The sequence below is a fragment of the Cervus elaphus genome, chromosome 33, assembly GCF_910594005.1.
Source record: "Cervus elaphus chromosome 33, mCerEla1.1, whole genome shotgun sequence".
In the NCBI taxonomy this organism is placed as follows: Eukaryota; Metazoa; Chordata; class Mammalia; order Artiodactyla; family Cervidae; genus Cervus; species Cervus elaphus.
Genome location: NC_057847.1, coordinates 29,724,679 through 29,748,101, shown reverse-complemented (window position 1 = coordinate 29,748,101; position 23,423 = coordinate 29,724,679). Strand labels below are relative to the sequence as shown.

At 37.5% G+C, this 23,423-nt stretch overlaps 2 protein-coding genes across 7 annotated transcripts; one reads left to right on the top strand and one right to left on the bottom strand.

Annotated features, from left to right (window-relative positions):
* The first annotated feature begins 4,796 nt into the window (after nt 1-4,796).
* SSB (small RNA binding exonuclease protection factor La) lies at nt 4,797-14,114 on the top strand. Of its 3 annotated transcripts, XM_043894271.1 has the most exons (13): nt 4,825-4,947; nt 5,647-5,814; nt 7,017-7,091; nt 9,601-9,704; nt 9,788-9,962; nt 10,617-10,724; nt 10,811-10,911; nt 11,716-11,787; nt 12,194-12,236; nt 12,604-12,744; nt 12,997-13,183; nt 13,308-13,439; nt 13,732-14,114. In XM_043894271.1, the coding sequence occupies exons 3-13, from the start codon at nt 7,026-7,028 to the stop codon at nt 13,818-13,820; spliced, it is 1,218 nt and encodes a 405-aa protein (XP_043750206.1). In that variant the 5' UTR covers nt 4,825-4,947; nt 5,647-5,814; nt 7,017-7,025; the 3' UTR covers nt 13,821-14,114. The 3 variants fall into 3 exon arrangements, with proteins under 3 accessions (XP_043750203.1, XP_043750206.1, XP_043750205.1); XM_043894268.1 differs by lacking the exon at nt 5,647-5,814 and having other exon boundaries at nt 4,797-4,947; XM_043894270.1 differs by lacking the exons at nt 4,825-4,947; nt 5,647-5,814 and adding an exon at nt 5,828-5,883.
* Nucleotides 13,821-22,833, bottom strand: METTL5 (methyltransferase 5, N6-adenosine). 4 transcript variants are annotated; one of them, XM_043894274.1, is made up of 7 exons: nt 22,410-22,833; nt 20,748-20,862; nt 20,203-20,384; nt 19,372-19,454; nt 15,422-15,473; nt 14,344-14,411; nt 13,821-13,923 (listed from the first exon to the last, which is right to left on the bottom strand). In XM_043894274.1, the coding sequence occupies exons 1-7, from the start codon at nt 22,516-22,518 to the stop codon at nt 13,885-13,887; spliced, it is 648 nt and encodes a 215-aa protein (XP_043750209.1). In that variant the 5' UTR covers nt 22,519-22,833; the 3' UTR covers nt 13,821-13,884. The 4 variants fall into 4 exon arrangements, with proteins under 4 accessions (XP_043750209.1, XP_043750210.1, XP_043750207.1 ...); XM_043894275.1 differs by having other exon boundaries at nt 14,344-14,393; XM_043894272.1 differs by lacking the exon at nt 13,821-13,923 and having other exon boundaries at nt 14,066-14,411.
* Between the last annotated feature and the right edge of the window lie 590 nt (nt 22,834-23,423).

Sequence of the window (23,423 nt, the reverse complement as noted above, 5' to 3'; positions counted from 1 at the left end):
GGAAAATGATCTGAGCACTTTAGTAAGCCATTTGGCAGTGCATCGTAAAGCTAAACATATGCCTGCCCAGTGACTCAGTAATTTCACTCTTAGCTATAAATCACAGAAATGAGCGCACACATCTACCCAAAGACATGCACTGTTCAGACCAGCTTATTTGTAACACCCAAATATCCACCAACAGAAGAATAGATAAATCAATTGTGGTACATTCATATACCACATATATATTTACTACATGATTCCAGTTACATGACTTTCTGGAACAGGGAAAGCTAATCTGTGCTGGTTACTTTTAAGGAGGTATTGACTGGAAAAGGGAACATTCTGGAGTGCTGAAAATGTTCTCTTGGTTTGGGTGGTGTTTACAAGGTAGTGTTCATTTGTGAAACTTCATCAAGCCATACCCTTGAAATTCACGCACTTCACTGTTTGTATAATTTTTGTTTTTAAAGTTAAAAAAAAAATTTACAGCTACCTGCCCCCTACCCACAAAAGCTCCTTTTTTTCCCTTTATGTGTCACAAATATTTTATTTTAAACAAAGTCTTAGTACAGAACCTGTGCTGTTTTATGAATTTCCATATGTTCGATCCCTGGGTCAGGAAGATTCCTCTGGAGGAGAGCATGGCAACCCACTCCAGTATTCTTGCCTGGGAAATCCCATGGACAGAGGAGCCTGGTCAGATATAGTCCATAGGGTTGCAAAGAGTTGGACAGACGTAGCGAATTCCTGTCTGTCTCTCTCTGTTGCCTATATAAGGTCTACTTACAATTTACATATATATCAACATGTGCATATATATCAAATGTAACAAATGACTCAAGAAAACTTGGTTACTCACAATTAGTAGATAATTGAGGGGATATTAGCGGCCTCCAATTATCAGACATAGGGTCAGGCTCTAAGTCTCCCTCCAAGAATCTCATGCTCAGGTGATCTAATATATATATGTTATATAATGGCAGGTCTCAGACAAGATTCTGTCATATATTAAAAAACTCTATTAGAAGGAAGACAAAAAAAAAAAAAAGTCCTACAACCTATTCCCAAAGCTCAGAGAGACACTGGATTTCTGGCTTTTAGGCATTCTGACATGCATCTCACACACACACACAAACATAAAGGTCTAGCACAAGGCAAGCAGCCTCAGAGTGGGGATCTTGGCCTGGAGCTTTGATTTATTAGCATATTCTGCCACTTAGTGACAGATCTGTTGCCTAACTCAGATCTAAAATCTAGCAATCTACATTTTTGTGTCAATCTAGCAAAGACATATCTGCTTTTTTAAAAAATTTGATTAAATGGTGAATCCATTCTAGGAGGCCACCAGGGTTGGTTTGGCACTCTATGCTCTTAGGGACTTCAATTCAGTTCAGTTCAGTCACTCAGTCATGTCCGACTTTGCGACCCCATGAACCACAGCACGCCAGGCCTCCCTGTCCATCACCAACTCCCAGAGTTCACCCAAACTCATGTCCATTGAGTCAGTGATGCCATCCAACCATCTCATCCTCTGTCGTCCCCTTCTCCTCCCACCCTAAACCTTTCCCAGCATCAGGGTCTTTTCAAATAAGTCAGCTCTTCGCATCACATGGCCAAAGGACTGGAGTTTCAGCTTCAACATCAGTCCTTCCAGTGAACACCCAGGACTAATCTCCTTTAGGATGAACTGGTTGGATATCCTTGCAGTCCAAGGGACTCTCAAGAGTCTTCTTTCTCCAACACCACAGTTCAAAAGCATCAATTCTTTGGTGCTCAGCTTTCTTTATAGTCCAACTCTCACATCCATATATGACTACTGGAAAAACCATAGCCTTGACTAGACAGACCTTTTTTTGACAAAGTAATGTCTCTGCTTTTTAATATGCTGTCTAGGTTGGTCATAACTTTCCTTCCAAGGAGTAAGCATCTTAATTTCATGGCTGCAATAACCCTCTGCATTAATTTTGGAGCCCCCCAAAATAAAGTCAGCCACTGTTTCCACTGTTTCTGCATCTATTTGCCATGAAGTGATGGGACTGGATGCCATGATCTTAGTTTTCTGAATGCTGTGCTTATTCTAGTTCCTGTGCATGCTTCTCTTACTTTATCTAATATCCCAAAAGTGGCAATACTAGAAGGTTCAGTCTTGGGCTCTTATGTTCACTGTCTATACTCTCTCTAGGAGAGCTCATCTAATGTCATGACTTTAAATGTTTTCTTTACATTAATAACTCCAAAATTTGTATCTCCAACCTTGCCTTCTCTCCTAAGTTGCAAACTCATCTATCAGCTGTCCACTTGACACCTCTACCTGGATGGCTAACAAATATTTCAAACTAAATGCCTAACTAAGCTAAAATAATGCCATTATCCTAGACTAATTGTTCTCAGTATTGGAGAAAAGGAAGGGGAAAAGCAATAACCATTTCTTAGTGTTTAGAACAGAGAAGGCAATGGCAACCCACTCCAGTACTCTCGCCTGGCAAATCCCATGGATGGAGGAGCCTTGTAGGCTGCAGTCCTTGGGGTCGCTAAGAGTCGGACACGACTGAGCGACTTCACTTTCTTTTCACTTTCATGCATTGGAGAAGGAAATGGCAAACCACTCCAGTGTTCTTGCCTGGAGAATCCCAGGGACGAGGGAGCCTGGTGGGCTGCCGTCTATAGGGTCGCACAGAGTTGGACACGACTGAAGCAACTTAGCAGCAGCAGCAGTGTTTAGAAATGTAGAGGGATTTTTCATTGCCACAATGGCTAGGGGTGCTACTTATATTTCTTCTAAAAATTTTTTTCCACTCAGCATCATGTTTGTGAGTTTCATCAGTGTTAATGCATGTAGTTTGGTTTATGTCTTTTCATTACTGTGTAGTTAATTAGTTCATTGTTTAATTACACCACAATTTAGTTGCCCATTCTTTTTTTGGTGGACCTTTAGTGTATTTCCAATTCTTTGCATTTATATACCATGCACCTATGAATATTCTTGAACATACCTTCTTAAGCACATATGTAAAAATTTCCCTAGAATACACTTTGGGGGCATCAACTATGCATATCATAAACTTTAGCACATATTATTACCAAGTTACTGTCTAGAATATTTTTACTAAGTCTACTTAGTAAAACTCAAAAAGATGGTCTTTAATATATTATCCTATACAGTTATGGTATGAGAGAACTGGATATCAGCATGAGAGAAATGGATATCAGCATGAGAGAGCCTTTTTGGTGCTTCATCTGAAAAAAGAACTTACCCCATGTGCAGCCAGGAATCCATTTTCCCTGAAGGGTGATAGCTGCATAGAGCTTGGCCCCTAGAAGAGAGAGACAAAGAAGAAGAAAGGGAAGAAGAAAGGGAAGAAGTAAAGGACCAGGGGCCTGATGGGAGCAATAAATATATCTTCTGCAATAAGTGTGGTTTCTGGTAGTAGACTGTATCTGTAGTTTACCCAGACATTGTGGGGGCATAAAGGAGCAGGGACATTTGCTCAGGTGTCACTGTCTCTAGGCAGAGTCTGGGTCTTCTTTTTATTCCCATTGCCAAGCTCCATCCCAGGACATTAGTAGGCATGGAGTAAATAATATTCAGAACCACTGAGTGAGGCTACCCTGACATGCATATAATTTGTCCTATTAAATACTAATATTCTCACTAACTTGATCATAAAGTGAATTGTTTTTATTTTGTCTGGCACAAAGTAGAGACTTGATAAATATTTGTTGAGTGGATAAAAGTGAACATGATTAATTTGAATTTAAATTACCTCAGCATAACTCAGTTTTTTCTCATTGGCTTGATGTAATGTCTGGATTGAATCTATAACTGAAATTTTTTTTCCCCAGATAAATTCATTTGATCTGTTTTGGAACTGCCAAAATACTCTGAACTCACTTAAAAGACTATTTCACCAGATGTTTTAAATTTTCAAGAAAACGCTGGAAAGATTTGCTTCACCACAAGAAAAAACTCCCTTAAGTGACTAAAATTATTGTGCAAAAAGTATACTAATAGAAATGGGCTCTTGGGAATTCCCTGGCAGTCCATTGGTTAGGGTGCGGGACTTTCACTACTGAGGGACCAAGTTCAATCCCTGGTGGGGGAACTAAGATCCCACAGTCTTTGCAGCTGGTTCAAAAAACAGGCGCTCTAATAGAGCAGTAAGTTTCTGCACTACTATGGATGGCATTTCGGTCTCTTTAAACGACGTGTTTTGTTTTAGATTAATACATGCTGCTCCTATTATTATATGCCAGGCACAGTTCCCGACAAAAGGTATATGTTGTACCATGTTTTATACTCACGACAGCTATATAAAGTGTAAGATAGTTATCACTGGCCCCATTTTACATATGAAGGATAGAGAGGTTGAGTAACTTTCCCAAAGTCACAGAACCTGTAAACTGGAGAGCTGCTATTTGACCGCAGGCAGTCGGATCTCAAGAGTTCCAGCTCCTAAACTCGCTACTGTATTTTTTTCTCAAATTTAAAATTCCATGAATTTTTCATTTAAAATATGAAATTTTTTACTTGTCATTTTTTAAAAAACGGGTTAACTATTACGGATAATCAAAACAATTTTTTTTTTTAAGTATAGTCAGAAAAAAGTCAACCACTTCATGTGAATGGAGAGCCCAAGGAAGGACTGGAAATACAAATGCTCTCCAGAAATACTTAAAAATAAATATTTAATCCTAACACTTCCAAAGTGCTGCTGAACATTGTATCCCAACCCCACCGAAATAAGGCGCAGGACATCTCAGACCTTGAGAGCTTGCAGCCGAGGCGCATGCTCACAGGGCGGAGCCGGCTCTGGTGCGCCGAAGCCCCGCCCACTTTAACCGCGAGGGTTGCCGGGACGGCCCCCATCTTCTTTACGCGCGGTGGGCAAGCCGGCGACTCAGAGGAGTGTAGACGCTGCTGGGGATCGTGTGCCACGTCTCTGTGGGGCCAGGAACTGCAAGGTGAGCAACTCTACGTGGCTAAAGAGAAGAAAGTACAAAAGGGTCTGTTTTGCGTGGTGCGCGACGGCGCGTCCCTTTCATTGCTGCCTCACGCTGGGTGCGTCCGCTCCTCGCCTTCCTCGCATTCCGGGAGAGCGCCGCGTGGGCCGCAGCCGTATGTGGCAAGCTGCGCTGGGAGCTAAGGGGCGCGGGCCGCTGCGAGGTGGGGAGCCGATCCTGCCTTCTTCGGGGGAGTGAGGATTTCCTCGCACGTGGCTGGGGCCCAGGCGACCAATTGGTTGCTTTGGGACGGACTGTGGCGGATTATTTGGACTCAGGCTGCCTGCATCCTCACTGCGTCTTTAAGGTTTCGTACCTTCACCGTTTTGCAGTGTCGCCGAAAACGAATGTTTCGGTTGGGCTGTATAAGATTCTGGGGAGGTTGACGTGGGTTAAACGCAGAAGGGTTTCTTGGATCATACGAGACGGACTGGGGTCAGGGAATCGGGGCCGCAGGTTTTCTCCTGGCGTCACTCTCTTGGGTTTTAACGGTCATTATTCACTCACATCAGGGCTTCTGAGCGAAATTGAGAAACGTGGGTAATATTTCAGTTGTACATTCTAAGAGTGTATCTCATGAAACGAAGTTCCAGTTTTGAGTAGGCCAAAGAAGTATTACAGGGACTAAATAGTTCTTTTATTTCACCCTTTCCTTTATAGAAGGCTCTGGAGTACAGTAGGGCTTCCCTGTGTCTCAGTGGTAAAGAACTCGCCTGCCAGTGCAGGAGACGCTGGTTCGATCCCTGAGTCTGGAAGATCCCCTGGACAAGGAAATAGAAACCCACTCCAGTATTCTTGCCTGGGAATTTCCGTGGACAGAGGAGCCTGGTAGGCTGCAGTCCGTGGGATCGCAAAAGAGTCGGATACGACTAAGCTACTAAACAACAACAGATCACGGTAATAACTTAGGAATCCTGGTGAAAAAACCATTGCGTAAGATTGACCAAATTTTGTTAGTAAGGTGTTGCACCATAGGAGAGATTCCAGTGTGCATCCATGTTATTGCATAGTAATTACAAGTTATAAAGGGTTGCCTCCAAGAAGTGTATCATTAGAGTTAACTAATGGCAGATAGCCTTGATGAATTCTTATAAATATACAGTGTGTTTTGATGGCTTAATGGAGAACTAGAAGCAAATAATTTGAAGTCAGGAGACTGTTAGTCCTAGCAAACCAACTTCACAGACTTATGATTTTCTTGCAATGTTACTGTGAGGGATGTGAAACAGGAATGTGGCTGTAAGGTTAACCAATGTTAGTAGGCATGTGTATGTGCATGCTCAGTCAGCTTCAGTCATGTCCGACTTCTGCGACAGAGCCCAGAAAGCTGCTCTGCCCATGGGATTCTCTAGGCAAGAATACTGGAGTGGGTTGCCATGCCCTCCAGGGCTTCTTCCCGACCCAGGGATGGAACCCTTCTCTGTGTCTTCTGCATTGGTAGGCGGGTTCTTTACCACTAGCGCCGCCTGAGAAGCCCAAATAGTAGGCATACTCCAGTTTAATGTTGTTTTAGTGTTCTCAGGTTCTCAAATGATCATTTTCATATATTCCTTAATATTAGCATTTATTTATTTAACACTGTGTAATATTTTTAAAATTTTGTTTCACCCAAAAGTTTTGATAACATAGTCTTGTTTTTGGTAAATCAACTGTGGCTGATTTTAAGAAATTCAGTTCACACCAAACAAGACTGAGATCCATGATATTAACAACTGATATGCTTAAATGCATGGAGTTTTTTCCCCTCAGAGCTTTCTGGATCAGCTAAATGAAGATGACCCACTCACTTTGTTATAGAGGATGGAACAATGATTTACTGAAAGAAGTGAGGATTGTTGATAGTTTTTCATCACTTAGTTCAAAATTTTTCTTTTGTTGAAATTAGAAAATTGAGTAGAGAAATTGAACCTGTGAAATTGTTTTTTATTTAGGAAAATAGTGGGATATTGATAATTAAAACATTCTTTTAAATGTCTTGAGTTCTATGTAAAAGGTAAATAACTTTTATGCCAATTTGGAAAATTTTGCAGATAGCCAGAATGGCTGAAAATGGTGATAATGAAAAAATGGCCGCTCTGGAGGCCAAAATCTGTCATCAAATTGAGGTATGATTCTTGTGGTATTACAGTGTGAAAACAGACTCTTTGAGAGGAGATTTAGGACCTTAAAACAAAGATAGAGCATTTAATTTTGATATATTGACCTGTCTAACATTTTGGTTTGTTTTTGATTCTTGGAGTTAAGATAGATGTACAGTAGTGTACAGTTTTATATTGGTGGAGCCAGTTTCTAAAACCCAAGGACAAAGACATTTCAAAAGGTAACACTATAGACCAGTATAACTTTACTTCTTTACTGCTTTTGTTTCCTGGTCTATAAAATGAGGATAGAATTAGTACCTCATAAGATGGTTGTGAGGTTTACAGTAGTTCATAAAATGTCAAACATTTTGGAATAATGCATAGCACATAGAAGGATAATTTAAAAATTCTTTGTAAAATACCTTCCCTGTTAAATAGAACTTTATTCTGAAGGTCCTGATAGTTTTTGTACTCAATTAGGTCTTCTCAGTCATCGTAACTTTTAAGTGTCTGTTTTCAAAGTTCTCTTAAACTTTTTTTTTAATTTAGGTATTGTAACAAGTTGCACTTCTCTGTTATTTTAAATTTCCTGTGTTACAACTTTTTTTTTTTTACTAATTTCTTTATAATTGTGAAGAAAAATTATAAATTATTCTATGATCAGTATTTGGAATAATACAAAAATATATGTGGAAAAAGTCAATAATGTCCCTTCCACGACCTACCCCTTCTCAAATCTCATGCTCTTGAGGTAGTCAAGGTTAAAAGACTGATGAATACCCTTTCACACATTGGTCAGTACTCATGATAACATAATTTTTTTCCCTTTCCCTCCCACCAAAAATAAGATGCATTTTGGGGTAGTAGTTTCATATCACCAATAATTTATACCATTTACTATTTGATATGTAGGACATTTCCAATTTTTTAACTGTAATAGTTCTGTGATGAGTATCTGTATAACATAAATACTACTAAACATGTTTACTGATTTCTGTCTCAAGGGTATACATGATTTTTCTTAAGAACTTTTGATATTTGATATTTACTGGTGGTTAATACTCTACCTGCATGACCATTTCTCTGTGTTCAAGCCAATAGTAAGTATTCTTGTTTTTAGAATTTTTGGCGAACTTGTTAGGTGAAAATGTTTTTCATTGCTTTCAATTATAAGTTTTGATAAACTTTTTATATCCTCTAAATATTGAACACAGAATAATTTGTAATTTTTCTTCACAATTGTAAAGAAATTAGTAAAGTTGTAACATGGGAAATTTAAAATAACACAGGAAATTTAATAAACTTTTAGATTTTTCTATTTTTTTTCTTCTTAAAAAATATTTTATTTATTTTTGGCTGTGCTGGTCTTCATTCCTGCACAGGCTTTTCTCTAGCTGTGGAGAGCAGGAGCTACTCTCTGGTTGTGGTGTGCAGGCTTCTTATTGTGGTGGTTTCTTTTGTTGCAGAACACAGCCCTAGGGTGCTTGGGTTTCAATAGTTGTGGCACATGGACTCAACGGTTGCAGCTCCCAGGCTCTAGAGCACAAGCTCAATAGTTGGGACTCAATGGGCTTAGTTACCCTGCAGCATGTGGGATATTCCCGTATTAGGGATCGAACCTGTGTCTCCTGCATTGACAGGTGGAGTCTTTACACTGAGCCACCAGGGAAGCCTGCGATAGAGGCTCTTAATTGCACAGTTCAGAAGATGCACCTGGTTACCTCTTCTGTTTACAGTCTGTTGGCCACACTAGTCACATGTTTCCAACATATTTTTTGAAAATTGAATTATGTGTAAAATATTTGAACCATTTGTTTCATGTGTAAGAATGCTCTTAATTCATTATACAAGCCTACAGATTTTGTATTTCAGCATGAGTTTTTCCTTTTCACAAGTACAAAAGTGTTTTGAAAGTAAGTTTGATTTTTGTAAGATAATTTATTTGATGATTCAAATTCCCTGTTATATAATCATAAGCTTTTCCTTTACATTTTTACACATAAGTTAGTTATTTTTCTTTTGGTTGGCTAAGAAGGTTAAGAAGGTTTCATTAGGTTAAAAAGATGTGCTGGAATATAGTTGCCTTGTCCAGCAGCTGAAACAAAAAGCTAAAGTAATTTTTTTAAAAGCTGTTTCACATGATGTAGAGAACAGTAGATTTTTCTAATTTAAAAACAATTAAAATTAGAGTGTTTAACAAGTTTATTCCAGTTTTTATAATAGTCTCTTCTTTCCACACTGAAATGAGGCTTTTCATCTGTTAAATCCTTAAATTTTTTTAAGGCTTTCTATTATCATGTCTGCTAATTACATTCTTTCAATAGTCATTTTTAGTTTTATATTTTTATTAAGTTGCATTATAAGTATTTTATTAAAGTGTATTTAAGGGAAAATGTTTATTGCCAGTTAACTTTTGACACATATTGCTACTTTTAAAGCCTAGACCTTGGTGATGTAATGGTAATTTTTAAAAACTCCAGGATTAGAGTTGATATTCTACAGTGCTCTGCAGTATATTGTACTTATCTTGCAGTATTATTTTGGAGACTTCAATTTGCCACGGGACAAATTTTTAAAGGAACAGATCAAACTGGATGAAGGCTGGGTTCCTTTGGAGATAATGATAAAGTTTAATAGGTAAAAACATTTTTAAGTTATTAGATTTTCTGTTAACAGCAAGGGCTTTTTCTAAATCTTACAATGCTTTTATATTTTTTTAGGTTAAACCGTTTAACGACAGACTTTAATGTAATAGTAGAGGCCCTGAGCAAATCAAAGGCAGAACTCATGGAAATAAGTGAAGATAAAACTAAAATTAGAAGATCTCCCAGCAAACCCCTCCCTGAAGTGACTGATGAGTATAAAAATGATGTAAAAAACAGATCTGTTTATATTGTAAGTGGGCCTTTAATTGTATCTTAAAAGTTATGTAGAAATAACATGGATTCTTACTGGATCAGAATAAGGACTCAGGAATCATAGCTTCACCACTTGCTGTATATTTCTGGTCAATGTTCTTAACCTTACTAGCCTTATCTTCCTACGTGGGGATAATATTTTTTACCTTATAGAACTGTTGTTAGAATTAAATGACAAAAAAACCATATAACATGGGACAGAATCTTTGACATACTGTAAGCATCAAGTGCATATTGGCTGTTATTTATCAATAGTTAAACTTGATAGCTATTTTCTTCAACATTAATTTTTTTATAATGTTAATTTTTAAGTAGATTTTTTATACTGCAAAAATTCAGACATACAAAAGTAGATTGAATATATAAAATGTACCACTATCCTCTTCAACAGTTTTTAGCATGATTAATATTGCTTTATCTTTGCCCTACCTGGATTATTTTGAAGTGGATCCCAGATAAACGGGTCACTTCTATTGCACTGGTCAACAACAGCTTTTAACTAGAGCTATTAAACATTTAAGAGACAGAAAGATAATATGTATATCCTGGCTTCATTTCAAGACACAGTAAATCAGAATTTCTGAGACATTGTTTACTTGAGATGCCATTTGTGTGTTTCTTCTTTTCATAGAAAGGCTTCCCAACTGATGCAGCTCTTGATGACATAAAAGAATGGTTGGAAGATAAAGGTCAAGTGCTAAATATTCAGATGAGAAGAACGTTGCACAAAGCGTTTAAGGTATGCTTGTATGTTGTTACTTTTTCTGGTTGAAAATTACCTGGGATGTAACTTAAAAAAATTTTTTTTTCTTCCTTTTTTCAAAGGGTTCAATATTTGCTGTATTTGATAGTATTGAATCAGCTAAAAAGTTTGTCGAGACCCCTGGCCAGAAGTACAAAGACACAGACCTGCTAATACTTTTCAAGTAAGTCTGTTTGCTGACTTTTTTGAGAGGCGGGCACTTAGTTATCTAGAATTAAAACGCTGGGGTTAAGTAAGACCAGTATTTTTCAGTATCCTTTTAGGCATTCTTTGAGAAATATTTAAAGCTCTTTTAGTGGTACTATTAGTCCTTTGACTGTAAGGGTTTATTAGGACCTTTTCACTGCTAGCAATGAATAAAGAAGGTTAAGTTTCAGTACTTGTTTTGTATGTGAAACTTACAATTAGGCTTGATGGTAAAATCTGAGCTTTTGGTGTGGTTAGAGAATAGATCACTGTACAATCATTATCTAATTGTATTTCTCACAGTCTATATGCCTGTGTTTTCATATAGTATAGAGGACTAATAAATAGCGATTTGAATCACATTCTTGTGTATCGCCCTTTGTGTCTAAAAACTAGCACAGACTGGACATTTTCATGTTAAAGTGAATTGCAGGTCCATAATCTCCTACTTCTGCATTGTACAGTCTTCTAAATACTAAGTACTTAAAATAAACCTGACGGACCTAGAGATGCATAGTGATAAATCATGCTATCAGTGTTATACTGAAAGTCATTGAATTATGTACTTTAAAAGGGTGAATTTTATGGCCTGTGAATTACTTCTTAGTAAAACTGTTATTTTAAAAATAAGAGTAACTTCCTTAGTGTATTTTGAATTTATAGGTAATTATGTTGATAGAAAATGTAACATTTATTCTTATGTGATATCTTAAATCATTCAATTTAACTTTCAGTCTTCAAAAGTTCTCATGAACTTAGCCTTTACATTGTGTGTCCTTAGGGAAGATTACCTCACCAAAAAAATTGAAGAAAGAAAGCAAAATAAAATGGAAGCTAAATTAAGAGCTAAACAGTAAGTACGTTGAGCTAATCACATTTTAGTTCCTTAAAGCTTTGACAAAGGTAAAGTTATTGGTTCTGGGAGGTGAAGCTGATGATGAGCTCTGAAATATGAGTAGCAATAGACCTTTCTTCTGCTTATGAAATATTGAGGTCCTAAGCTGCCTTGATAATCCTAGGGCCACATTCTGTTGCACTCTAGCATCAGAGAGTCAGAAAACGCAAGGACTGGCTTTTGTTTTGTATGTGAAACTTAAAATTAGGCTTGATGGTAAAATCTGAGCTTTTGGTGTGGTTAGAGAATAGATCACTGTACCATTTAGTAGTTTAGTAATCATGATTAAGGTTAACTTTATCAGGGTTTAATTTTCTTATGCATAAAGTAGATGGAAATGTTCTAATGATATTTTTATTTGTAGAGAGCAAGAAGAAAAACAAAAGCTAGCAGAAAGTGCTGAAATGGTAAGTATATATTACTAGTCTCTTAAGAAATCTGTAATTCAAAGTTAGAACAAAAAGCTCTGGGGACTTTTTAAAGAAAATATGTAAGCAAGTCTGCAGTTGTCAATGCACTGAAGTACTAGCCAAATATTGCCTAAAATTACTACTATACAGAGCAATAAGATTTATATACTAATGATGACTTGCTGGAGAAGTTAAAGTAAGTTAAAATCAGAAGCCATGTAAAACAAAGGATGATAAAGGAAAACACACCAACTACTTAAACTACTTCAAAACATTTTAGCTTATATATGTAGAGAGTGGTACATGCCATTTCTGGTTTGTGATTGCTTTAAGAAACTTTGTATTGCCTTGTATATTTTTACAGAAATCTCTAGAAGAAAAGATTGGCTGCTTGCTGAAATTTTCAGGAGACTTAGATGATCAGACGTGTAGAGAAGATTTGCACACCCTTTTCTCAAATCATGGTGAAATAAAATGGATACACTTTGTCAGAGGAGCCAAAGAGGTTTGGGGAATATTCATATGCTTTTTACCAATCAATTAAAAAACCCATAGAAACTTATCTTAAGATGACATTAAAGAAGAAAGCAATTGTTTTATTACTGTTATAACTAGACATGATGTCTGATTGATATTTTTGAGATTGTGCTGTGAATAACTATTGGAAATTAGTGACTGCAAGCTTTTTAATAACTTCCTTCCTGATGTCTGATGTTCAGTAGAATTCCCTGGCTTTTGTTTTCTGTCTTTGGTGTAGGGAATAATTCTTTTTAAAGAAAAAGCTAAGGAAGCACTGGATAAAGCAAAAGAGGCCAATAATGGTAACCTACAACTAAGGAACAAAGACGTCACCTGGGAAGTATTAGAAGGAGATGTGGAAAAAGAAGCACTGAAAAAAATAATAGAAGATCAACAAGAATCTCTAAACAAATGGAAGTCAAAAGGTCATTAGTTCTGATTTTCTTTTACAATTTAACTCATTTACTTGGTTAAAAATTTATAATTGGTGTTAAAAGACATCGACAAGAGATTTAAAAGAGTGATGATTTCTTAATTATGTCGCTACAGGTCGCAGATTTAAAGGAAAAGGAAAGGGAAATAAAGCTGCCCAGGCTGGGTCTGCTAAAGGAAGAGTACAGTTTCAGGGCAAGAAAACTAAATTTGATAGTGATGATGAACGTGATGCAAACGGTGCATCTGGTAAGTTTTTCTAAGTCCTTTGGTACTTTGATGAAAAATTATTTGGGCGAGAACAGCAGTGTGGTTTTGTGTAAGTGATATTCTCAGATTGTGATTGACCCTGGTTATGGTGGTATTACATGTGGCAAACAAAAATATTTGGAAGCTAAATTTAGAGAGCAGGTCTGTACTAAAGGAAAAGCCTTTCCTCACTAGGGAAGTTATTGCTAATCTTTTTAAACAAAATTATTTTTGATAATTATGCTCAAGAGTAATGCTTTCAGTGCCCTTAATGAAAGTTCTTATTGTATAGGAGCAGTAAAAAGAGCACGAGAAGAAAGAGACGAAGAAGAACCTCCATCAAAACAACAGAAAACAGAAAATGGTGCCGAAGACCAGTAGTTTAATAAACAAATTTTTTATTCATTTTAATTAGATTTTAAGCTGCTTTTGTCTTTGGAGGCTGTTATAAAGAAAACCGAATTAAATCCACTTCGATGTCTACCTGTAAGAAAGGAAGATTTGTTGTTGTTATTGTTGAACTTGTCTTCTGTTATCGAAATGAGTTTTTTAATGTGCAGTTCTGTTTGTGTTCTTTTGGATTATTCAAATATCAAAAGAAACATTCTTCCATTAAGTTGCCTTTGTAATATGAATGCATTAGTACAAAGTAATAAAATGTATACTGCATAAAAATAAACTTAGTTTATTTTTTTTTTATTTTTGTGCCCAAAGTATTGGAGAAAGAATTCATGTTAAACCAGCATATTGGCTGTTGTGATCATAGGCCCATTCTGTAGTTAAATATTTATCTTCTAGGCTGGCTTTCTGTATTTACTCAAGCAACTTGATAGCATTAGAAATAATTACTTATTGTGAAGTTTTTCAGTACTGAATGTGGATAAACCAGAATCAAGAGACTTACTGATTTTTTTTTATGAAACTTGTATGATGCTGGCAGGTCGTATCGCAGCTCTATAAAACAAAAGCCACCTAAGGATGAAAATTGTACTTCTAAACATTTACCACGCTTGACTTAAATATGGTAGTACCTTCCTATTTGTAATTTCCTAAATAATCAATAGCTACCAATTTCATAATAACCATGATTATCTTAAAAATTTCTGGTTTGGATTTTAGTAACAGTAGTCAGTAGCTAATTATCTTCCTACTAAGCATTCTCTCTAAATCACAGCTCTCAAATTTTAATGCACAAACAAATCACCTTCAAGTCAAATCCTGTTCAAATGCAGATTGTAATTCAGTATGTCTGGGTGGAGCCTGAATTCTGCAAGTCTGACAAGCTCCCAAGGGATGTCAATGCTGATGGTCCATACTTGACAACCACACTTGGAGTAGCAAGTCTCTGACTTGGTATACTACTATTGGAACTGTTCTGAGGTCTCCACGTTGCATATTATATCTTAAACTAAGAAAGGAATGACAGTACTGAATAGGAATACAGACTTGGACACATTACTAATTGTTATGAAGGTGACATTTCTAGTTATGTTGTTAAATCCAGTCCAAAAAAAACCACAAAAATTCCCCCTTATTGTATACTCTTATTTCAGACTTTTCAGAATTACCTGGGTTATAGTCAGCTTCTAGTTATATGCTTTTGCCATTTTGATGTCTGTGAGTATTATGCAATTTACTAATAAAAATGTATCAAACATGATTTACATAGTGTGGATGATTATATTCTGTCCCCCACTAAAAGAAAAAGCTTCATGTTATTTGACTTCAGGAACAATTAGAAAATTGAAAAGTAATCCAAGCATAGTCTGGTGGTATGTTTCAGGAATGGATTTCAAATGAAGACCTGACAAACTCTTAAGCCCAAGCTCTTAGATCGCTTAAAAGTTCTCAGTAAAATGCATAAATTGGGATAATCTTGAGCAAACACTGATACCCTGCCTTTACTCCATTTCCAACCCATTACCAAACATAGATAATTATGGTTGAAATTTGTTTTGTGAGAAACTTAAAAATTGTCTTACCTGCAATAATATCTATCTTGACCTTCCACTCTGCAGCTTTCTTTTGAATATGCTGAACATAAACATGTTAATGTGAGTTGGTCTTAAAACAGTTTTCAAAAAATTGCTTTTTACTAATACTTGATTGTAAGTTTTCAAGCTTTTAAAATTTCATTAGAATTTAGACCTTTAAAATTTTTTTCAACTGGATGGATAATATTTTAGTAAGAAGCCAAGCCATTTAATAATCTGAACTAAACTATATAAGTAACAAAGCTGTTATTTCAGAAGTCGCTTGATGGACTTTGATGTGCATAAAAATATTAAAGATAAATACACAGCTCTCCCAGAAACCAGCAGAGATCTGTGTCCAAGGGCAATTCAGTGGCAGTATGGTAGAGAGGTTAAGGACATAGTTTCTGGAATCACACCCTGCATTTGAACTGAAGCTCTATTAGCTATGTAACCCTGAGCAAATCGTGCTTTCTGTGCCTCAGTTCCCTCATCTGTTAAATGAAGATAGTAATGGTATCTCATCAAATTGTTAGACTGGTGAAAAGTGCTTTGAACTGTGGTGGCACAAAAAACAAGTGCTAAATGCTGGTTTTAGCTATTTACATCTCCCTAAATTTGAGGTTCACATATTTAACTATGAGCCAAGAACTTAAGTTCTCATAATGCCTAATGAAAGAAGATAAGGCAACAACTTTTAGAGTCGTCTAGCTTATTGGAGAATCCCAGGGACAGAGGAGCCTAGTGGGCTGCCGTCTATGGGGTCGCACAGAGTCAGACACGACTGAAGCAACTTAGCAGCAGCAGCATACTGGAGTCACTGTGATGATATGTAAGGTTCTGTCTGAGCCTGGAAAGAACAAATACCTTGGGTGCCAGTAGAAGTTTTCAGTAAATTGTATAAGTCTGCCAGGACATGCTTTATATCAAATTTTCTATCAAAAAGTTGTATCAAATGCACCTGTATTATGAATAGAGGGCCAAGTACTTAAAAGAGACAAGGGTCTATAGTTAAGGGGTCTGTCTGAAATAAGCGTCAGTGATAATGTTACTAGTTACAATAGAATGCTTAAGCAAAATTATCACAAGGCTTATAGCAGATGTATCTACAGCATAATCTAAGGACTGTTTAATATTAGAAGTTCATCACATCTTCACAATATGCACAACACACACCAGATTAATTTCTCAAACTAGTTACTCTGCTAATGGAAATACTTCTGCATTGCTAAAATAGAAAACTGTACTTAAGTAAATATTTGCTTCAGTTCAGTTCAGTCACTCAGTCATGTCCAACTCTTTGCGACCTGATGGACTGCAGCACGCCAGGCTTCCTTGTCCATCACCAACTCCAAGAGATATTTGCTTAAAATTCTATTAGGCCAGCCAAGACAATGCTGATACTGCTGCCTCCTGGTGGTGGAACATGGCAATACCAAACAATGAAGACAGGCATTCCCTGGTAATGTGACTAAAGGAATTTATTCAAGTTATTAGGCTTTGCTGCTTAACTGCACTCTTTATTGGCATATTTTACTTGGTTTGCATGAACTATGTATGAGTAATATAAGACCTATGCCAGGCTGTGCAGAAGAATTCACAGCAGTCCTGACTGCTTATCCTTGGAAAGGTCTACATATTAGTCTGGCCTTTGGCTGGAGTATGGAAAGTTAGATTTTTGAGAGAGTTTTCACTCCCCATTCTTTAATAAGAGTGGGTTACTGTACTTAAACTGTTTATGCTGAATACCTGTTTTGCTGCTGGGAGTCTGCAATTTGGGTATGTGCCAGGCAAGGGGGTGATATGTGATCAGTCCCCAGTAAAAACGCTTGGCATCAGGTCTCCAGTGACCTTCCTTGGTTAACATTTCACATGCCTTGTCACAAAAATTCTTTGCTGGAAAAAATAAGTGCATCCCATATGACTCCACTGCGAGAGAACTCTGGAAGCTTACACCTGGTTTCTCCTGGACTGTGACCTATACACCTTTCCTTTTTGCTGATTTTACTCTGTAACTTTTAGCTGTAATAAATCACAGTCATGAGTATGGCTATATGCTCAGTCCTGTTAGACTTCCCTGTGAATCATCAAACCTGAGGATGGTCTTGGGGACCTCCTCAACACAGGCTTTTTAGATAGCAATAATTACTGGTGTTTGGTCTCACTTAACTGAATGGGGATTTATTTACCAATAAAGTTATATTGTGTTCTGCTGCTTACCTACATGTATCACTACTAATTGTTCAGCAGTATTCAGGCATACCTCAGAGAGATTACAGGCTTGGTAACAGACCAGAATAATAAAGTGAATATCACAAGAGTAACCTGAATAATTTTTGTTTTCTGTGCATATAAAAGTTCTGTTTCCACTATACTGTAGTCTTTTAGGTGTGCAATAGCATTATGTCTTTAAAAAGTACTTTTTTGGGGGCTGGAACTCACAGCATGTGGGACCTTAGTTACCCGACTATGGATCAAACCATGCCCCCTGAAGTGGAAGCACAGATTCTCAACCACTGGACCACCAGGGAAGTCCCCCGAAAGTATATATTTTAATTAAAAATTACTTTATTGCTAAACAATGCCAAAAACAACTGTAACAGTAATATCAAAGAGCACCAACACCCATAACAAATACAATAAAAAGCTTGAAATATTGCAAGAATTACCAAAATGAGATAGACAAAGTGAGTAAATGCTGTTAGGAAAATGGTGCTGACAGACTTGCTTGATGCAAGGTTGTCACAAACCTTAAACTTGCAAAAATGCATTATCTGCACAGTGCAATCCTGTGCTATGCTTAGTGGCTCAGTCGTGTCTGACTTTGCGACCCCATGGACTGTAGCCCACCAGGCTCCTCTGTCCATGGAGATTCTCCAGGCAAGAATACTGGGCTGGGTTACCATGCCCTCCTCCAGGGTATCTTTTCAACCCAGGGATCGAACCCAGGTCTCCCGCATTGCAGGTGGATTCTTTACCATCTGAGCCATCAGGGGAAGCCCCACACAATAAAGGGCAAGTATGCCTATATATATTTTTAGCTATGAAATTTTATATATTTTAAAGTTTATTAGCTTATCATATAGTCATAATTTGTTTCCAACCGAATTCCAGTACACTGTATTTATATTAATGTTTTTCCTACAAAACCTTAAAATCTCTTAATATATATATCACTTAAAAATAACTGCTAACATACCAATTGCTATACACTATTATAAGTGCTTTGTAAACAGTAACTAATTTAATCCTCACATCAACCCTACAAAGTATAAAGTACTCTTAGTTCCTTATGCTATAAGAGTATAGGTGAGTACAGGGTAAGTGATGAAAGTGAACTCGAATGAACTCAAAATGAACCTTGACCAAGAGAAGACAGCTGTGAAGCAGATTTGAACCTAGGTAGTCTGGCTCTACAGTCTGTTCTTGATCACTATGTTAAACTGACACTAAAAAAATGTGCCACCCCACCCCCAATTTTCTAGAATATGTCTTATGCACCTTCAAGTATCATGTGCTGACAATAAAAAATAATGGAAGAAATAAGTTCTGAACTCAGATTAGTTTAGCTTCCTAGGCTCAGTGTTCTTAAAAACCAGGCTGTCCTTGCCTCTCTCAAGTACACTAGGCCATACAGAGACACTGGGATTACAGGCATCAACCAGGACTTACCCAAGCAAACCAGGACATACTGTAACCACAGTCACACCATGCTTCTCTATTCCTGAATTATATAATCTCTTTCCTGTTAACAATTCCTGCCTGGACAAATCTTTGACAAATAAAGCTACTCATAAATGCTAGTTAGTTAAGGAGAAAATTTAATTTCTAAGTGCCAGATGTTTAAAAATTTCAGGAGAATTAGATACCTTGGTATTTAGTACTGATAGTAAATCCTTCAAACACTGTCATGAATTTAAAAATAAATAACACAGAATATTATGATGATTTGAACTTACTTCTCTAGTTGAGGATTTGTGTAGAGAATATACTGCTGTTCTTGCCATTTCCAAAGCAGTCTTCAGAAATGCCATATCTGTCCCTGTTAAAAGTAGAAAAAACTGTTATCAAAATAGAAGATTAAAGGAATACTGGGGATTTGGAAACTTTTTTTTTCAAACTCCAAAATAGCTGTTTCAAATTCTTTCTGTAACAAGACAGGGTACAAATATCTAAGATGTCTAAATATCTTTTAAGGTTGATGGAAGAAAATCAGAATTATACTGTTTCATTTAAATGAGGCTAAAGTAAAAATTTTAATATATTCCAAATTAACAACTTTCAAAGAGGGCAGAAGAGAACAGGTAAAGTAGTAATCAGAATGATGGGAGCTGGTGGAGGGAGGGCTTTTTAAACTGTGCATGTCTTTTCCTCTTGTTGCTCACTCCCTACCCTCCTTGCCCACAAAACAGATAAAATAAATAGCCACAATAAGTCATTGTTACTGAAATCTTTGAATGTTGAGGCATTAAAAAGAGGTTTTAAAAGTATAAAACACTTTATAAGAAATCTTCAAAAGAGGTAAATCATTCTAGGAATCAGATGAAGAATAAATAATAAGTGAATAAATTTGTTCACTTAGCACAAATTTATGAAAACAAAGATTGAAAAATTCAGTTCTCTAGTCATGCATTAAACAGAGATTGAAATTGTAATAATTACACAGGTAAGAGACTGGTTTATTTAATGAACAGTGATAAAGTCACTTAACCAAACAATCCAATGAAAAAATGGTTTTTAAAACTTGCTTTTTTACAAAGATACCAGCACAGCTGATTATTATTACTAACCTTTATTATTTTTGGTCCCAAAAGGAGGATTCATAATTACTGTATCAAATGATTTGGGCATTCTGTTAGATAATGAGCATACATCACATTGAACCATATCTACATTTGTTAACTCAAACTCTTCTACATTCCTATTAAATATTTCCAATGCATCTTCATCTATGTCAAATCCAACACACAACCTATAAATATAAAACACAAAGTAAATACTTATAGATCCTAAATCAAAACAACAAAACCAAAACCATGTACCATTTTAACCCAACTGGCCAAGTGACAGTGAGTGATGCCTTTCAACAGCATGATTTCCTAAACTGTCAGGGGTTGGAAACTCAGGTTCATCTAAAATATAGGCTTCTAATTGCTGCTATTACCATTTTTTGTTTTTTTTAAGTTTGTTTTGATGTTCTGCCCATTCAAAATGTACTCAGTATTGGATTATTGTTCCTCTCATCATGTTCTGTAGAGTCTCATAATTCAGTTGATTTTATTTACTCTTATTAAAACTACCCCATACTAAAATAGAAATATAGTGGATCACATACCCTGCTCCTAGCATTGCAGTTCCAATGCTAAGCACTCCACAGCCACATCCTAGATCTGCAACCACTTTATTTTCAATGTCATCATATGTATTATGGATTGTATAGAGCATACATGCTGAAAGATCAAAAAATATATTAAGGAGTAAGTAGGCAAGTGGATGACCAAAAATCCAATTTGTGCAAATGACCCTTTATAAAACAATTTCTCCTCTTGCATTATTAAGTTCTCCCCCAAATTCATGTTCCAGGTTTAAAAATAATAACATATAATTAAATTTTCTTTACACAAATCCTCAACTGGAGAAGAAAGTTCAAGTCATCATAATATTCTGTATTAAGCTAGAATAGGAAAGGAAAAGACCTACATCCACAATATAGCCTTTAAACACAAATATTCACACACATATACTTATGATCTACAGAAACAATATCTACTAATGAAACTTGATAAGAGAACTATTGAGGAGCAGAACAGAGGCTGCTGAGATGGGAAAGGGATCTTTTAAATACACAAAGGTGGGGAATATATGGAGGTTAAGCATGAGTAATATCCACTGACACCTCCCTGCCTATCTCTGAACCTACCAAAGGTTGCTGGCCATCACTGATGCCCCAGGATCCAGAGGTTTTATCAAAACACACAATAACCAGGATGTCTCAGACTGACTGTGCTGTTGATTACTGCTGCAGGTGTTAATGTCTTTAGAGATAGTATCTCAAAGAACTAGCACAACTATGTGTATGTTTACACAGTGGGTTTCAAACAACAGATTCTTATTTGGGGGGAAAAAAACGATTTCACTACAGCCAGAAGACAGTAAAGAAATCATTATCTACACTGGGAAAACTGGTCTTACCCCAGATACAATTTTGTGCAACTTTTGATTGGAATTATGACAAATATGTTGGAATGAAGTGCGGGTACACCCTTTTTCCCCCGACTTTCTTTAGCAGCTTAGAAACAGAACTATGTTGAAGTTAAGGGGATTCCTCCCCTGGTGTTCCCAACAACTTAATCTTCCAAAGACTTTCTCAATGACTTTGGTAATATGTTTATTAATATAATGGTTTTTCCTGTGTTCTTTTACTTCCAGTACCAATCTTTATTAAGCAACTGATTCTCAGATCATTTGTTAAAACTGAAATGCATCCTCATTTTTAATATTGCACCTATTTTGAATTTGTTAAAACTCAAGTCTTTCTACTACCAACTTTAGTATTCATTTCTAGGGCAGAGTATAGCGCGCAGGAATTCTTGCCCTGGCAAATTCGTTGCACTAGGAAACTGATCCTAATTTAGCAAATATTTACTGAGCTCCTAAGTAGTATAAGGAACTCTAGATACTGGGAATTGTGTGAACCAAACCAGCACATTTTTGCCCTCAGGGAGTTAATTGTGAAATGAGATTAATAAACACATTAAAAAGATGTCTAACAGTATTAAGGGGTATGCAGAAAACCAAACAGTAAAACGACAGCGTGTCCTGTGTGTGGGACGTTTTCAGCTGCAGTGTTAAGGAAGTTCTCTCCCACGCAACGTGAAATCTTAGAGCGAAATTACTCTAGACATTCTTGTATCCAAATAACTGTCTTATTTTCGTTATAAGAAAGAGTAGACAGGCCTAACCCGCAAAACAAGGGCGTGATCAGCAGCCGCCCTACCTGCAATGTGCGGCCTGGTTGGATACTGTTCTAGAAGGAGCTTGGGCTTTTCGAATCCATCCACTTGTTGCAGGCGACTCTCTAGTTCCTTAAGCCTTAATTTCTTCATTTTTAAAAAAGTGTGCGCAGGGTTTAAAGGCGCTGGATCTGTAGAGAAACCTACTTCGCCTGCATCTCCCCACCAACCCCTATCCCCCGTATCTTTTTCAGCGCCGCTGGCTGAGGGCCAAGCTGAGGACACCCAGCCCAGGGGGTTCCCGCTCTCCTCCTAGCGCCAGCGGCGGGTGGAGGCCGCGGCCAGGCTTCAACCCGCCTACAAGGTATCCCGCACGGTTACACGACTGGAGTCGCCAAGGGATCCACACGTCAAGTTCCCGCACATCCAGAAGCTGCTTCGCCTCTGCCCGGGCCGGAAGGGCCGTCACGCACGCGCACACGCGTCCGCCCCCCAGCGGCCCCGCGCCGAGCTGCAACAGCGGCCTCGCGCACGGGTTCCGCCGACACCCCAGCGCCGCCGCTGCCGCCGCCAACTTGGTGGAGGCCGCGCCGCAGGGAGTGCTCGCCCTTGTCGAAGCCTCGGGGCCGGCTCCCGCCGTCTCTCGAGTGGCCATTACCCTGTAGTTTTTCCTTGAATACCGTCAGGCCCTTAAAGGAAGAAGGGAGAAAGATGATGAAGGTGATGGTGAATATCTCACTTTGTTTTAGCGCCCACGGTGACCCTTTCTGCGTTCTGTGTCCCAAGTCCCCGCTCAGAAATTAGCAACCTCCACTCACCTTTTCTTTCTTTGCTAGTCTCTTGTCCTACTTGGTTTCCCTCTTTTTAGGTCAGTTGTGTCACTTACTTCAGCTCTCACAGGGTGGTGATGTCAGAGAAGACCAAACAAGAAAGGGTTTAGATTAAGGAATGGGAAGTGGTGTCAACTGCTGAAAGAAATTAGGCTTTCATGGGGTAGGAGCAGAAGCCAGTTTGTAGGGGATCAGGGACTAAAGGAAGTAGGAAGAATAAATAGGAAC